Source organism: Pleurodeles waltl, chromosome 3_1, assembly GCF_031143425.1.
Source record: "Pleurodeles waltl isolate 20211129_DDA chromosome 3_1, aPleWal1.hap1.20221129, whole genome shotgun sequence".
NCBI classification, from domain to species: Eukaryota; Metazoa; Chordata; class Amphibia; order Caudata; family Salamandridae; genus Pleurodeles; species Pleurodeles waltl.
Window position 1 is genome coordinate 151,189,967 of NC_090440.1, and position 17,642 is coordinate 151,207,608.

The 17,642-nt window shown below is 42.6% G+C and overlaps 1 protein-coding gene across 15 annotated transcripts in view; it reads left to right on the forward strand.

Moving 5' to 3' along the window:
* Positions 1-17,323, forward strand: part of TPM1 (tropomyosin 1) — a 33,027-nt gene extending 15,704 nt beyond the window's left edge. For 4 of the 15 annotated variants that reach the window (XM_069222000.1, XM_069221993.1, XM_069221991.1 and 1 more), the window contains 7 exons: positions 301-434; positions 531-648; positions 1,088-1,158; positions 1,371-1,446; positions 2,444-2,506; positions 2,886-2,955; positions 4,582-4,742. In XM_069222000.1, the coding sequence (XP_069078101.1) occupies positions 301-434; positions 531-648; positions 1,088-1,158; positions 1,371-1,446; positions 2,444-2,506; positions 2,886-2,955; positions 4,582-4,664 (615 nt within the window). In that variant the 3' untranslated portion in view covers positions 4,665-4,742. Of the gene's footprint in view, positions 1-300; positions 435-530; positions 649-1,087; positions 1,159-1,370; positions 1,447-1,829; positions 1,906-2,443; positions 2,507-2,885; positions 2,956-4,581; positions 4,743-6,200; positions 6,411-16,390 lie in introns of those variants that run through there. The other 11 variants (XM_069221987.1, XM_069221990.1, XM_069221996.1 and 8 more) reach the window with 6 other exon arrangements.
* Positions 17,324-17,642: the final 319 nt, after the last annotated feature.

Here is a 17,642-nt window from a genome sequence, read left to right on the forward strand (position 1 = left end):
AGGAATCCCCACACAGTGTAGGCTCCAAGCTCAAGAGTGTATTGTACCACAGTTTTAGTCGTTATGACCTTGACCAGCAGTCTCACATTTGTGAGCTCCCCTTTAATTTCAATGCTTTTAATTGTCTATTTCTGTATTTATGCTGTTGGTGACCATTCATGGCCTTGAATCCTTCCTGAAAACTGAAACTGTTGGTTGGGAACCTGTGTGAACTGTTGGGACATGCTCGTTGTTGCACCACACACTTGCTTTATCAGTTTTGAGTGTTTGTCTCTAACCACATTTCTGGTCCTTCGCTAGGCTGAGAGCGATGTCGCCTCCCTTAACAGGCGTATCCAGCTGGTTGAGGAAGAGTTGGACAGGGCTCAGGAACGTCTGGCCACAGCACTTCAGAAGCTGGAGGAGGCTGAAAAGGCAGCTGATGAGAGCGAAAGGTGAGACTTTCTGGCAGATTACCGAGGGGATGTGGTTAAGTCTATCTGGACAAGGTGCAAAAGACAACTCTAATGCTTTCTTTTATTAACTCTCAGAGGAATGAAGGTCATTGAGAACAGAGCCTTAAAAGATGAAGAAAAGATGGAGCTGCAAGAAATCCAACTCAAAGAAGCAAAACACATTGCTGAAGAGGCTGACCGCAAATATGAAGAGGTGAGACGGCAAAAGAAGCCTGTCCAGGGTGGGCCTCCTGCAGCCTCCTCATGCCTGAGTACAGTGATTCTGTGATTGTTCTTCCTGTATCACCCCTTGGCTCACTTTCGCCGACACTGCTATGGCTTGTCCATCTTTGTCTCGATTTCACTTGTAAATCGGTTCCCCACCCTCCAGACAATGCTATTCATCTCTGCCCACTGCTTACATATCCTCCCTGGAAGGTCACCGGGCAGCTTTCTTGTCCTGAAGTTCCTTGATCACTGTCCTTGCTTCTAGCACACGTGTTCGACACCAGTGCACACCTGGTTTTCTGTGGAGGCCAGCAACCTTGACAGTTGTATTTACCTTGGGTCCCCTTTTCATTCTCAAGCCATGCCTGCTTTGTTCCCCTCGCAGTTTTGTATGCTAAAACGTCCTGATTATTTCTTCCCTATAGGTTGCCCGTAAACTGGTCATTATTGAAGGTGACCTGGAGCGTGCAGAGGAACGGGCAGAACTCTCTGAAGGGTAAGTAATCCATCCTTTTGCCGGCTTATGCATCAGAAAGGTAACCAATTGCATGGCAGTGCCGCAGGCCTTTGTTTGAACACAGCCCCCATAGTTGACTCCCATTTTGTAGTAAGTAGTCGCATAAGTAAATGTTTTGAGTTTCCCACTGCATGCCGTGCCCCACACTGATTTTATGAATGGCCTTGTGCATTTCATGTGTTCACTAACAGCGAATGCAGAAAGATGGAGGAACAGTTAAGAATAATGGATCAAACGTTGAAAACCTTAATGGCTTCTGAATCTAAGGTACTGGTACCGAGCAGCAAGCCTGCACCTCTTACTCTCTACACATTCTGGTGTTTACTCACTTAAGCCCAATCCATTGGCCTCACTGCATCTCTTCTGCTTTCCTTGCATCTGGCTGATTGCTTCCTTTTTAATACCTGTACGATAATCTTGTGCATTCATACTGTAGCTGCAGCATTGCATTAGAAAGCAAGGCGTGAGACTTCTGGCGCCTGCATTGTGTGCAGGCTCTGTTCCACGTTTGTTTTCCCTGCAACGGTGTTGGCTCTTTTTGCTCTGTAAATGGTTTTCATTCTCCCTATCTTTTCTCTCTATTTTTTTCCTGTCCTTGATTGTATCTTCCACCCTTCCCTTTCCTCGTTCTCCTGGGGGCAAATTAACAGCAAATGTGCTGAGCTTGAAGAAGAGTTGAAAACTGTGACCAACAACCTGAAGTCACTGGAGGCTCAGGCTGAGAAGGTAAGGTCCGAGTGGTCTTCCGCTTGCAGTGCAGGAATACGAATCGATGTACCTGGTGCTGTGGACTGGATCCCTTGCTAGGAGAACTGGCTTTCGAATGAGCCATCTCTGCTCTCCAGCCTTCCTAGGAAAATGGCTCTGGTGCTTTAATGGCACATGCAAGCTCTTAAGACTAATTCTTCTGAGCAGGCCCTAAGCACTTTTTAATCTCTCTGGCTTCGTGTGTGCAGTGTTAACACTGAACAGGAGGGTTGGTGTCACGTTTTGAAAGGCCTAGTCCATGAGTAATCTCTAGAGTGATGACGAGTTCACACGAGCTTGGCATTTAGATGCTTTTATGATCATCCCTGTGCTCCTCAAGTATAGCCTTCCCCCTCCAGTCCAGTTGCTCTTTAACTGCATATTGTGCACCAGTCGGCTGGGTTGTCTCGCTTCCTCGGTAGTCTGCCCTCAGATATAGGCCGGTTATCAGTGTATGAGCATCACTGGCATTTGGGGTTCAGTAGTTTCTAACTTTCATCATCTTGTGTGCCTGCAGTACTCCCAGAAGGAAGACAAGTATGAGGAGGAGATCAAGGTCCTGACTGACAAGCTGAAGGAGGTGAGTGATATGTCTTTGTCCTGGAGTCAAATGCACAAAAACAGTGTGTGGTGATACTTTTTGTTTTTCCCTTCCCCGTGGTGGGAGGGAGGTATAATCGAGATGCTTGTTTCAGTAGAAGGGGTGAAGATCTGTAGCCTGCCCATTTGTTAATCGGAATCCATCCAGGTGCATTGGCACTTGCCAAATACTCGGGTAAATGGGCCCCGGGGTTTGTTCCCGCCCTCTCCACGCAGGTGATCGTTTAATTGGGTCCCCCTCCTTCTGGAAGGGATAATTTGACTGTGTGCCTTCGGTAAAACGTTAGTGGTGCATGTGTTTGGAGCTTTGTTGCAGGCAGGCAAACCTTCTTAACGTTTGTCTGGCATCTTCTCCCAAGGCTGAGACCCGTGCAGAGTTTGCTGAGAGGACGGTAGCCAAACTGGAAAAGAGCATTGATGACTTGGAAGGTATGTGTTTTTTCCCATTTTTATTCTATGGTTCGGGTCTTCGTGGGTTAGCAAGCAGTTTAATCATCCATGCCCTTAGTATGTGGTTCAAATTTTGCATCTTTAAAAATTGGGCCCCCTAGTTTTTTAAAGTTTCCAGCTCTTCTGTCCATAGAAGTCAGACTACTAGAAATGGAAGATGTCCGTAGGAACAAGGAAGTTATTTTCAATTAAAAATGACATGACGTTAAGGGTTCTCTTTTGCTAACTTGTTGCATCCTTAGAATTGGTATTTCTGTGTATAGCCGCCCTAAAGTCCTTTAGCCATGGGTGTTCTTGATACTTGAGTAGACTGTATGCAACGTATGAACTTCAGAAAGGACACAGCCTGTGTAACCCCCAACGGTGCAAACTTCGGCCTTCAGGTGGGACACAGATGCTGGTGCTCCTGCATTATTTCCCTGAGCTCTTGTCACCTTAGAGCCCCAGTCGTCCTGCATACGTGTTCACTTCCGTTGCACAGACGTCTAACAAATTAAGTACATATTGCCCATTATTAATACAGGTGAAAAGCCCAATAACTAATTCAGGCTAATTGCCAGCGTCCTGCATAGGGCTTTTTCTGCCCCATAGAGAAGTACATTGGTTATGTAATCTAGCCTCTTTAATGCCAGTTGCAGCAATGATCTTTTGTTTTGCCCTATAGTATTCTTCTTTTAGCCAATCATGCATTATAGCGGGTTTTAATGCGCAATCACCTGAAGTTTAGTTGGGGCGGACTTCTTACCTGTAGAAGTGGTCATTTATACAATGGAAAGTCTAAGCACCTGTCAATCCTTCGTCCTTTAGTCTTAATTACGCTTTATTTGGTAGGCAAATGCAGTTGTCGATCAGCTGGAATGTGCTACATGTAGGGCAGAAGTGATGTAAGGGGGTTTATGATTGATGGAGGATAACTTTCCTCTAGCTAATGGATAGCATCTAAATGTGCAACAAAGGTTCTCTATATATATATATATATATATATATATATATATATATATATATATATATATATATATATATATATTCTTAATTGCATACTCTAGTGATGTCACGTATGCAGCTTATGTTCTTTATGGTAGTCTTTTCGTGATCCATCAATACTGTTGCTTGATTCGCTGCTAGTTCCTTTTTTAACCAATTCGGTTCTAGCAGAACTGTTTCACTGCCTTGCCATGACCTTTTTACACCACGCGTGCCCTTTGTAGTCTTGTAGTCTGCGAGATTGCGTAGGAGTGCAAGTGAGGCGTGTGCTGAAGAGCAACTCTTTGCTTCTGCGCGCTGTTTTCAATGGAATCGTAGATTCGTTCTTCCACGCCTTTCCTAAGGAGCCAACTGTATTTTCTGTTCCATGCTTTACGTTTCTTAAAAGGGGCTTTCTGTTTCTTTCTGATTGTTCATATTTTGTTTTCTCCCCTTGCTAATTTATATTTTCTCTACTTCTGTTTCTCACCTTGTTGTCCTGGTTGACTGCCTCACCGCTCCATTTTGTGCACTTTCCTTTTCTGCTGCCTTTCTCGATGGCCTCCCTCACTGCCACCTCCATCCCATCACCTGGCCTTCCCTCTGCATCCTCCTGCTTTCCTCCATCCTCCGTCTCTGTAGACGAGTTGTATGCCCAGAAACTGAAGTACAAAGCAATCAGCGAGGAGCTGGACCATGCTCTCAACGATATGACTTCAATGTAAATGTTTTCCTACTGTGCTTGCCTGCTTCTGTACACTCATACTTGCCTAATAAACTCACTTCTTTCCTTTTACCTCTAATTTGTTTCCATATACATCCGCTTTGTCCTGGTTTCACTCATGATTTTATTACTTTAGTTCACTTCTGTTTTGGCAACTAAAATGTGCAAGTGCCTTTTTTTGACTCAAGATCTGACCAAGTGCAGCTGGATTTATGAGCGAATGGCCTCCGAGCAGCGTCTGAGGGAATGACATCCTGGGCCTAACCCCCTTAATGTCGGAAGCTAAGTTAAGGTTGAGTGAACTGTGTTGTCTTCCACATTAGAAGCAGAAGTATCTATTCAGTTCTGTTAGTATCTCTAGAGCTATTTAGCCCCGAAGTAAACCCGGGGCTTTCCGAATTTTTGACGACTGTATCCTAGAAAGTTGAATGGAAGAGCAGAAAGCAATTTGCAATGTAGCTTGTGGGTTAATGTCTGCAGTGGCAGGCTGTAGTAGGAAGCGTATCTGTTGGGGAAGGCAGGGCGAGTTGAGCAGAAATCCCTCGGTGTTTCTTGTTGGAGGAGAATGTCATGGCTGTGGATTAGTTGGCACTTGGGTTTTATTTCATACTGCTCGTCAAATGCTGAACAGAAGTCAACTAAACGTTCTCCATTTATGCAAAACTTCTATCTATGCAAAACTTGATTTTTGCTCACATGCACTAATTTTGTAAAAAAATAAATGCGAAACCCTAAACATGTGGCTCTCACCAAATGTTGCTGTTTATTTTTGTGATTCGTCCTATTTGGATAGATGAATATTGGTATTAAGAATTTGGTTGGAGCCTGTGTACGTGGTGTGAAGATTTTGCATTTCATTTTTTTAACTCACATTTTTGTTTTTAGCCGAAATTAAAATTTGACTAATCAAAAGGCGCCTTTTCATTGCCCTCAGTTCTAACATTTCCTTTCTTTTTATTCAAACTGTCCGTTTGAGCCAAAGAGTACTCTTTCCTTTTAATTATTGCACTAACACGCTGTTGACCTAGAAGTGGACTTTTCCTATTGATATCGAACACTACTGAATCTTGCTACCCTGATTTTGCTTTGGCAAAGTGAATGGTCTCTGCTTCACACCTGGACAGCCTCATTTGGCTTTTTGAACTGTGCACTCACATTGGACTTCGCATCTACTCATATTAATTCAACAACGGCCAGTACAACTTACTGTCTTTAGGAGGGATTATTCATATAAACATGTTTGCTTAGCAGCTGGGCAAATCCACTGAAATGGGTTTAAACTGCATTTGAATTGTATATTTAAAAACTTAACGTTTTCAAAATTATAGTGCTTACCTACAGCTCGTGTTTTGTGGGGGTCCCTCCAGTAATCCTCCTGAATTTCCTGCTGTGATAATTTCACATCTTCAGGTGTGCTGTGACGCTCACTAATTTGAAACCCACAGGCATGATTTTCCCTAGATTTTTAACCTCTTCCCTGGCTAAACGGTCTCTGTGGGTCATGACATTTTTTTTGTCCACCTTTATCTTCATCCAGATAATCTCCTTCAAAGACTTCCTCACATGGACTGGACAACCATCTTTTATGGGCTCTTTGCTCCTCTCCTGCTCTGTTGCACTAGCCGGTCTTCTCTGGGTTGTCTTATTTTTCAGCATTGGCTCTCACCTGGGGCCTTGCTGTGCCTTCCATTGTACAGTAGCAGAATATCATTCACTGTAAAATAAACCACCCCTTGTATAAACTGTATTGGTTTGCTATTTATTGATCATTATTTATTAGTACGATTCACATTTAATAAACCAAAAGCTTGATCTTCAGCTGTAAGTTATTGTTTCTTTGTTCTTTTTGTTTTTTTGTTTCTTTTATTTTTTAAAGCAAATTGGTATTGGCTTAATCACTGCAGTGTTGACCAGTTACTAGTCGCCATGCACACAACATCGTGTATCAACAGCCGTGTTGAAGTGATCCTGCACTTCCCCCTCGATGGGTGGGAGGCCCAACATTTTGAAGCGTACCTCCCATTCTTTCATATTCTGTCCCAGTGCATCCATTGTCAGCCCTACATATACCAGCCTCCATGGCAGTGTTGTTTGTTGCTGTAACCTTCCTTGCTGTTAATCTTGCATTCATTTAAACGAGTAGTACATTCCTAGGAAGCATGCTGTACGCCTGATCATTGTGGGTTTTTGTTCACTTTTTGAGGTGTTCAAGAGTTAGGATGTGCTTCATCTGACTCATTTAAATCTGGTGACTTTTTGTTTTATAGAGTAGCTCTAAAATCTCACTGGGGCATTAAGTGGAATGCAATGTAGTTCTGAAACTTATCATTGCTCCTAACGACGCACGGTTTTGGTCTCTTCAGCTGCAATGCCTACTGGTGCTTCTCATAGAGCATAAAGTTCAGTTTTGTCACTTTTCATACTGTAGCCCTAGATAATGGCGCTCCATTCCGACAAATCGATTCTCTGGCGCTCTTAATTTGAGCTCTAGTCCTTACCAATCTCAGACTCCTTACCTCTGGCTCCTGGACAGTCATGCATCCAGGTCGTGCCACACTTCTTGAACACTAGTGCAGTCAGTTGGTCATTTTTATGGAATAAAGCCCTTAGAGTCCACTTTCAGTCACTTGTCTTTTGATAAATGTAGCCCATGTTGTAGTAAACTGGTTTGGTGTTGCACAGCTATTGTTATGCAGTGTTCATGCAACAATATCCAGTCCTGATTCTGTATGAACTATATTCTCTCCTGTTTTTCTGTCGCTCTCATATCTCCAGTTTGTGGTGCTTTTTGGGGGGTATTTTCTAATTTGAGTTGCTCATGCAGCACAGTTTGAGACGGCTTCAGCAACAGCTACTCCCCACCTTTGCCAGCTAATAGCTTATATGCTGCAGATTCCAGTTTCATGTCCCACACACATCATTCACAACCTCCAAGTCCCTATTCCAGTAGATGCTGGATGTTTAATGCTTCTGGTGTGAATTATGAACACCTTCCAGCAATTGCTCCTACATACAGAAAAGTATTGCCAAGGGATTAGTATTTCAATAACAGTCCATGGCTTTGTGCTCACTAATGCAGAAAAATAACCACACGTGACACTAGAACAAGTTGACACTACTTTAGGTATAGCTTTGCTTTGTCTACTTCTAGGACACCAAGGGGAAGTCTGCTAGTAACATGGAAGCTATTGCTAATGGGGGATCTTTAAAGTTTTAGAGGTGTTTTAATCTTTCATCACATCCATATCAAAAGCAAAAGTAGAATCCATCTCTACCGAAGACAGATATGGTTCAATGTGGAGGAGGAGGCAGGCTTGAGACTCCCGCAAACAAAACTGGAAATCTTTGCTAGATACAATAGTCCACACAATCCCAGCAGCTGCTCTACAGGCACTGTATACATACATATATATGGTGGGCTTTAATGCCCCAAAAGATGATGCAATATACTGCACAGTATATTACTTCTATTTGATATTTCGGTGCTGGAAAGAATCCATTAACCTCCAGTAACAAAGCTAGTAAGATAGACCAGGTGGCCCACGAAGGAAGGAAATAAAACCTACTCCTGCATCAGTTACTTTTTAGGTTGAGCGTGCAAGCACTCTGGCGTGTATAATCTCAGTGTGCTTTTAACCACAGCCACCCCATGCCCATCACAATCACTCGTTCATGGGCTTGCCTTTCAAAAATCCTTTTATCGATGGTAAATGCTTTACGTTTGTCCCTCCTTGGGGCAGTTTTGTTACTGCCTAGGCAATCGACCTTGTTACACGGATAATTGTATTTTGACTTTATCCTTCACGCTTATAGCGGCCGTGGCGCTTTGAATTGGCTCGTGATGTCACCTGTTTTACTTTTCAATTTATGTGGCAAAAGTCCAGTTAGGAACTAATAGCTCCAACTCCAGCAAACACGAGACCCATTGCATTGCAAATGCTTGTTTCTACATTCCGGTTGGACAGCTTGTAGAGCTGCACTCGAGGAATATACTTAATCTCTAACGGGTGAAAGCACCAGTCATGTGTTTTGACCATGCCAGGTACTGCTCAACACAGATTTTGTCCTCAAGACTAAAATTGCTTGACTACCCGAAAGGAGTCCCAGATGTAACACGTTTTCTGAGCTAGAATTACCTTGGGACGTCAGGTGAAAACATTGTCCCCATCCTTCTTGCATGTAAATGGAACTCCTAAGTACAGAAACCTCTTCCTTTGGGGAAACTGAGGATCGCTCAACTTGAAGATCTTTCCAGTGCTGTCACTCTGCTTATCGGTGACTGCTCCCCAGAATTCTGCCCATAAAGTCTGGTCCTTCCTACGGGCAGGTTGGAAAACAAGAATACCAACACTGCTTCTTTGGCCGCAACTTTGAAGTAGTCAGCAGAGCAACGTGTTGGAGACGTGCTGACCTAATTTATCACTGCATCAGTGAAATCTTCTCACTGGCCACAAACTCTAGCACCAGACAAGTATTTACTAGTAGTGGGGTCACTATATCCTTATTCTCTATTCTAGTACTTGTCCCGTTTGTTTAATGGACACCTATTTTAGGTTGTAGGCCTAGATATTTTTTAAACTTTGTATTGTTATTATTTATATATTTTTTTTAATCACCTGTGCAGAATTGGCCATTTGTGAATTCCGAACCCCAAGTGTTTGGTTTTCCTACAACTGTCCCAGAGACTACTAGTCCGAGCTGTGACTAAAGTCTTCCTTGGGGCCATTCTGAAAAGGACCAAGACTTTGGCTGCCTAAATGCATCTGCGTTGTTTGCTGGAGCAGGTTTGCCTGTTAAAGTGTAAACGTGTCTATGGAGCAGCTGGAATGTAAAGATGCTTGATCTGACCTTTGCCAGATAGCTCTGCTGTTTCTGACTTCCTTCTGCAGTCTTGAGAGTTGGAGGCTAGAGTGAGCATGATAAAGAGGCAGACTATTACAAAAAGCGTTCAGTGTATTTTAGCCTTTTACACAGTGTTTCTATATAGTATCTGGGTTTTTTGTTGAACAGTTGTGTACATTATCCCCAACCTTTTCTTTACCTTGAGAACCTTTGGAAAATAATTTGTTCACATCTGGTTTTGTTTTTTGCGATCAGTCCTCTCGCTGGGTATTTTACTGCTTTCCAGTACTATGCTGAGGTAGGGCTTACATGCCTCTGAGGTGGGCTGCATTATTATATATGGGGTTTTGAATTGGAGGGTGGGAGGTTAATTTACTTTGAAGTTTTCTACTCAGGTGTTTGAGCGCCCCTGCCCCGCTTGGTTGGTGGGGTGGGGGGAGGAGAGAGAGAGAGAGAGAGAGTGTTGTTGTATGCAACCTTAACAAAGGTTGTTGGCCCTGTAGCATCCTATCTAGAAACCAGTCTTAAGCCCTTTAGGATGGATCTGCAAAGAGCTTTGACCCAAATTCTCAGATCTTTGTTCCTCGTCCTTCAGGCAGCGTTCCCGTTTGTTCATACGTGCACAAGGGGAACATTTACATTAATGGAGCTCTAAAACGGTGCGTGTTGGGATTGGGGGGTGGGGGATCTGCTCTCTGCAGATGTTTTCTTAGACACTGCATGAGTCCCTGGTTCGGATATATAAAATATTGGCTTGCACATACAAGTCACACACCCCTCCCTTAACCCATAATCTCTCCTCGGAGCCCAGCATTTCAGGCTTTAATTGACACATTACTCTCCTTTAGTCAAACCACGCTTCTCTTATGATGCTATGCCATGTCTGGCCTTGGCATGGTCTGTCTAATCATTAATGCCTTTGTTATTGGGGGAGGGCATTGCCTTGTCCCCTCCAATGCGTATATTTCAAATCGACAACTTTCTGGATTTAATACACACAGACCACTCCATTCTAAGTCTTACACCAATGATATCTGGCCACACTTCCAACTTCGGCCATGATGCATCTGAGGCCTAAAACCTGGCCAGTGGCATTCCCAGACAATGATGGGCACAAGTGGATACAGGAACGATAGATGTTTCTGTCTTAAAATATATGCTCTGTGCCCTCTCTTTAGCAGTTAAAGTAACGTCTGCATGGCGCAATATGCCAAACTTAAAATATGGAGCACAGATTTGAAGAATATGCTTCAGTTGTAGATTTTAATTTAAAATCCCTATTTACCTTCTTTTAAGTGTTATGAATTGTATTAATCTGTGTTTCTCGTTAGAGCTCGCACTTGGTTTTATTTAAAAAAAAAAAAAAAAAAAAATTGAATTTGTATCTTGGCTGGTTGAGGTGGCGATTTTACGAGTACATGTACCATTGTCCTAGCACTTTTGTAAAGAGCGAGTGGGTGTAGCAGTAACTTAAGGTATGTCACTGCCATCCACTAACTATCAATAAAATTAGTTCCAATACATTTTGTACAGAAATATAGCACACTTATCACGTAAAAAAATTAAAAACCATAAAATTATCAATACATAAGAGTATTAATGCAATATCCTATTACTTTGATGAAAGTCACCGAGGAGTTCCCTTACCAAATAGAGGAATGAGGCTGAAGGCCAAGTTACTTTAAGGTTATTGAACTCCGAGGTGACTTGCAATACTATCCTTCTCATGCACGGCATGGGATACTTTTATCCCTTCAAGTTACATGGTCCCACTGTTCCCTTTCTCACAAACCATTAAATCCTTATCGCGTAGGTCTTTCATATAATAAAGAGCATGCTTGCAGTCATGAAGAATAGAAGTAGACTACTGCAAAACAAAATGCTTCCGCTGCCTTTTTTTGATAGAAAAAAATACTCTAATCAGTGTAACACAAGTTAGTGTTTTCTGGGGGCAGAGGGGTTCTTCTCCCCTTAACGCAGTAGCTTAGAACGTGCTGAAAGATTTTAATTTTCCTATAATGAACTAAGGAATCCAAAAATAAACATGTAGTCTTGTCACTAGTAACCAGAGTGCTTTTGCTGGGGCTTTGTAATGCACATAAATGCCACATCCTTCAAGAAGTGGCCATAGATGGTAATTCTCCTGCAGCAGTATTGATGTTCGAAGATTCATTTGGAGATGTCCATTTTGTTTTCAGTGGGTGTGAGAACAGCTCTGTAGTGGATTCTGGTTTGGGCCACATGCCGCCCACCTTTGAAGTGGTTTCAATTTGAACCCCCCCCCAAATCCAAAAGTGTAATTTTCACCTTTGCAAACGATGAAGGAAAATACCCAACAAAAGATGGGGGAAGCAAAGGCTAGGTGGTGTTGATGAAAGAGTATAGTCTAGTGGAATGTCTTTTGTCCAGATCTTCATGGTAGAATCTGCTTTTTTTTTTAATTATATAACCATTCCTCGCTGCCTTGTTCTTATTCAGTGCTCTTGAAGCTCTGCAACTGTCTTCTGACTTATGTCTTGGCAGATACAACCAAAGGCATCATTCGTGAAAGGTGGCTTCTGGAGAGTAACTTCTAATGCTTTAGTTGTCTCATTAGGTGGTTGGTGGCTTAAACCCAGATCTTTGACTGGAGGTGAATGTTTGATTGGTTCTATGTTCCATCCATCATTTGTTTGCTTTTGTTGCCATAAGTGCGCCGGGTATGTCCAGATGTGGGTCCTGGGATCACTATGCCACTGGAATCAAGCTAGCCTGGCTGATGAAGGGTGATACCCTGAAACCGGTCCCAGGATGCTTCTTTCCGGTCCAAAGAGGACCTGGCCTTGGAGTTCAGGCTGGACTGTTTCCGTGGGGAGCAGGGTCAAGACTGATTTGCATATGGCTGGGTCCAAACTGGGGGTGAGATGGTGAGCAAAATAATTGATGGATTAAATTCAGGTCTGTGATTGGGGTGAATGTTTGGTTCTGCAGTACATCCATCATTTGTGTTTCGCAAGCAGTTCAAGTTTATAGTACATTGAGGTCTCCTGGAGAGTTCCTCGAAGTAGTAAGTATATTGCATTCTATTCGTGCTCATCATTTTTGGTCCTGCCACTTCCTTTGCTTCTGTGTTATGGTGTAACTTAGACTATCGAGCGGAGTTAATAGAACCTAACATTATTTCCTACTTGTAATTAGCTTATCGAAATGAAGGCAGTCTGCCAGGAGAGGCCAACAGCCAGTAAAAAGGAGCCAAAACCCACTAATATTTAAATCTTTCTTCACCAAAACAGATCCATTTTATTTATGGACCATGAGCAGTGGGTAACGGGCCTTGCTCCTTCATTGATGCCTGCTTATTATGCGGAGTATGGCAGCACCATGTAGTGGCAGTGCTTAATTTGTGCTTGCTGTTTCCGGTGCTGAGCACCGGCACTTATTTTTGAGGGCCAGTGCTTATTCTTTTGCCTCAAGCATTTGCTGCGAGCAAAAGACACACGGGAAAGATGCAGGAAGAGGAACAAAAAAACTTAAAAATGGTAGAAAGCAGAAACCTGCAAAAGTGAGCTGAAAGGCAGGGGGGTGGTTTAAATGGATTGAAGAGGCCTGAGTTGGCTTCAGGATTTACGCTGCCTCAGTATTCCGTGTTACCACATTTAATTGCAGCAGCCGCATGTTTAAGAGGAGGGCTTTGGGCACCGGCACGTTTGTATTTACAAATTAAGCACTGTGTAGTGGGGCTGCATTCGACTACTATCATTCACGAACCCATTCCTTAAAATCTTATTTTAGTAATTCTCTGTTGGACTGGCTGTAGAGTTTCAACAGATCACTTTCTCAATCTAAAGCTCTGTGGGATGTCTATCACTCATCCGTATTCCAAAAAGAAACTAAGCAAATGGTGAATTCCGACTTGTTTTTGAGTTTGTTTTTTAGATTTCCTTTTCAAACTGCGGTCTTAAGAACTTGATAAATCAAACCTGTACTCTTGCCTTGGCTTTAGGTTCATCAGGCTCTGTATGAAAATTTGAATGTTTCAGTGTTGACTGGTTGGATGGATGTGATACAGCGTCCATCTGGTGGACGCTTGTTTGACATGCATCTTGGCTTTTTCATGTGATTTTTTTTTTTTTTTTTTTTTTTTTTTTTTTTTTTGGTGGTGGGGGTTGGGGGTTCTCCAAATACTTCTCTAATACAGAATACAAATGTTGCCTTTGTCCTTATTGCAGAAATCATTCTGCACCTCGACAAAAATGGTTTATGGGACCATTGCTAACACCAGCTTTCCCTATAAATTCTTTGCGTATACGTTTTAGCTAGCCATATTCCACGAATTAGCCTACAATATTTCTGTAACGTGTTGGAGCATAGGCTTACCTCTACCTTTGCACGCTTTCATATTTTGAGTGAAAGTATTATTATTTTTTTTTTTTCTTAGAAGCACATCAGGCAGTATACAATCTGCTTCACCCAGGTTCATCCTGGTGCACATGGAGCTTGTCCCATTACATAAGTAGCAAAAACGATGCAATGGAGTTTGTGTACTTTTGAGCCTTGGAAAGTGGGGGGGTGGAGGAGCATTATTTTAGGTGGCCTTTCCTCCATTACCTTCTGATCCGCAATAATGCATTGGTGGATTAGAAGTTGAGTTGCTTTGTAGCTTTGCCATTAGTATTGCTTGGTATCAAGTCTGGTTTTGCATCAGTTTATCAGTCCGTGCATTTGACCTATTCTCCCCACACGTTAGCAGAGGCTTTCCTATTTTTGGTCTTAAGTGGAGGCGAGTCCCCTATAGGGACGTAGGAGCATTGACCAAATGCCTGAGCCATAACATCCCACACACTACTTGGTTCCTATGCCCATTAATCCCCCACGCCATACTGTGTGGCATGCCGTTTGTTTGTCTTCCCCGGAGCCACCATAGAGCGGTCTGTCCCAGTAGGTACACCTGCAGTTGTGGTTGAAGAGAAACTATCGAAGGCCCCGTTACTGCTTGCACTTGTCGAATTGACCAGTATTATGCTTAGTCTGCCTGACCTGCGCGGTTCAGGCTTCCCCGGGGATTGCTGTCAGTGCTGGGGAAGCAGCGACACAGCCCCACCTGACTCTGGCGTGTTTGCCTGTCCCAGTTAAACCTGGTGCTGCTCTCATGCTGTTTACTAGTGTAAACCACAGGGAACAGTGCTTGCACTGGTTGGCATATGACACTTGTTTCCGCAAGGTTTTGCCTCTGTGCAGCAAGGCAATGGATTTTAAATCATCAGACCTCAGTTACGTAATGATCGTCAAGGTAAGCTGGTTATTTTAATAAGTGAACCATGTAGCAGCTAGTGCGTGATGTATGGCTTGTGGGTTTTTTTTCTTTTTTTTTTTTTCTTCTTTTTAAAAAAAAAAGACCCCCAGCCACCACTGTTCATAAGGCTTATAACTCTTGGTTATGGTTCAAAATGGTATCGGCAGTGGGGCTTGGGCAGATAAGGTTGGATGTAAAACCAGATAATAGCTTATTCTGGGATCCTCAGACCCATGAGCTGAGTGCCCTTGCTGTGCAATCTGCATAAAGTGAATAGGGAATAGTAGTAAGTATTAATGTTTTTTCATTTATTCACTTTCCTGTAAGCTTTTTCTTTCCCTTCCCAGACGTATCTTGAAAATCTCGAATTATGCAAACTATTAGCTACTGTCTAGTTATCTTTCCACCTGTACAGGGAAGCCTTGTGGTTGGAACCATGGTAAAGTCTTTTTCTCTTGCTGTGTTGCCTTTTGCATCTCTTTGATCTGAATTCACTGTCTTTATTACACTTCCTGTTGGTCTTGTTTCTGCTGTCTAACCATTGCTCCTGCCTTTCTGTTTTTTTTCTTCTAACTTGCTTGCTGACTGTACAGACCAACTCTACCAGCAACTTGAGCAAAACAGGAGTCTGACTAATGAACTAAAACTGGCCTTGAATGAAGATTAAAACTGTAGTGTCAATGAGTTGTGACGCATAACCTTCTCAAACCTTGCCCAGAGTTAGCGAGATGCACTAAGGCGTGTGCACTGCTTGCTGGAAGCCTGTGTGGCGGTCCTAGAATGGGGGTTGTGGGAGGTTGCTGGAGTGCGGTTCTCTCTCTGTGTCCGGTAATGCATGACATGCTGTGTCCTGGCAAACATAATTTCAACGGGTTATCAACATTGGACGTATCTTTTTTTCTCATTGTCCTAGAAGTGTTACTTTTTACAGTAACTCTTAATGTTCCCCGAGTCTTGCATTTTCAATATGAATGACCGTTGTGTATGAGGTGGGGTCTCTTTTATGGGGAAGTGGAAGGCGAACTTGCAATTCTGAGAGGTGTTACTGTTTATAGAGGTCTGAATCGGGCTTGTTTAACTACTAAATCAAATGTTGACTATTCAGTGAATTGCGCATGTAACTTAATTTTTTATTTTTTATTTTGGTGCAGCTGTAAACCACCACATTTTCCCCGCCACCTCCCCCCCCAAAAAAATCGGACTTTTCAGAAAGTCTTGCTACTTCAAGATTTGAAATTTTAATTCTCTGAAAGATGTCCCAATATAAGAATTGGTGCATCTAGACTGTACGTAGTCCTGAAACTCAAATGTTATCTCGCCATAAACATGGTCAGTTGCTAGTTGGTTTACAGATGCACTTACACAAGTCAGATTTTTTTTCTTTTTTTTTTTTTGAGGGGAACGTAATCCGAAGCAGTCTCTAGCAATGTCCAGATGTTCCAATGATGGGTTTAGTAGATGCATGACTGTATGGAACTGAGATTTTGTGAGCACGCACTTAAAAATAACCGTTGCATGTGGTTGGTGTTAAGAATAACTAGCGTTTGGAGAAAATGGAAGCAAATACAAGATTCATGTTTTTGAACTTTTTTTTTTCTTTAATTACTTCACAGAGAAAGTGGCGCATGCCAAAGAAGAGAACCTTGGCATGCACCAGATGCTGGACCAGACTTTACTGGAGTTAAACAACTTGTGAAAAAACTGCATTTACTACCGCCACACTTGTGTTTGTTTTTTTGTTACACCTGCTTGCCAAAAGTCCCAGTACATATTTTCGTTTTGTTGTTTTTTTCTATTAAAGAAAAGCAAGTTAGTTCTCACGAGCATCTGCCAATCGTCCAGAGTTTGCGGGATGCTGGGCGAACCAGGAAAGGCAAGCAATCAGTGAAGCCACTCCAGATCGAGTGTGCCCTTTTGTGAAATGTTGCCTAATGCTTGTGTAGCGTGTTGCAACGAAATCCTTGCAGACGACGTTCAGGGATCAAGAGGCAACGGTTGCAATCCCAGGCGCCAACGCTTTCTTTTCGCCAGATAACTGGGGCGGCGTTGATTTAGGAAACGAGATCAATCATGGATTGGTGCTACTTCAGACAGTAGACATGATTGTCATAAAACCTTTTGATATTGTACAATGACAAGAGCTTCATAAAATAGTTTTCTTCAGCAGAGAAATGTTTTTATGGGTTTTATTCAGCTGTGAACTTGATCTGTGCCCTTGGGTACAAAAAAGGCATTTATGTTGCCGCCAAATATTTAAAGGGTCTGAGCTCCTGCAGACTGTACCTGCTCCTTATCAAAATTTGTAGGACCATGTTCGAGCGTGGATTTGCATTCCATTTTGTTTTAACCAGTGGAAGGAAATGTTCCGTTACGTATGGGAGGGTCTAACATTTGGGAGAGATCATTAAAGTGTATTTTATTGGTGTTTGGGGAATAGTAAATTGGTATGACCTCACTTTAATTGACACTTGTTTTAGATGCAAACATGTATGTATACGTTGTACAATGATATGGAATAAATATGCACACTTATGCCATTTTCTAAATCCTGCCTGATATTTGTTTTCCCTGTTCTGTAACCATATCAAATACTAGAGCCTGTGGTTGGATCAAATTGTTCTTCTCAGAAGAATTTATATTCCTCCATCCTGTTTTGCTACTGCCACATTGACGTGCTTTCCTTGAGATATTTTAGTTTTAGGTCTCTAGGTAATAGTCCATGTTACTTCTGCAAGTTGAAGCTCCACTCAGTCCTTTGGCTCTCCTTGAGGCTGCATATGATGGCTTCTGTCACACTCCAGGTTTGCAAATGTCCTTCACATGTAACATGTCACATAAGAACGACACTGCTACCAGGCCAAACCC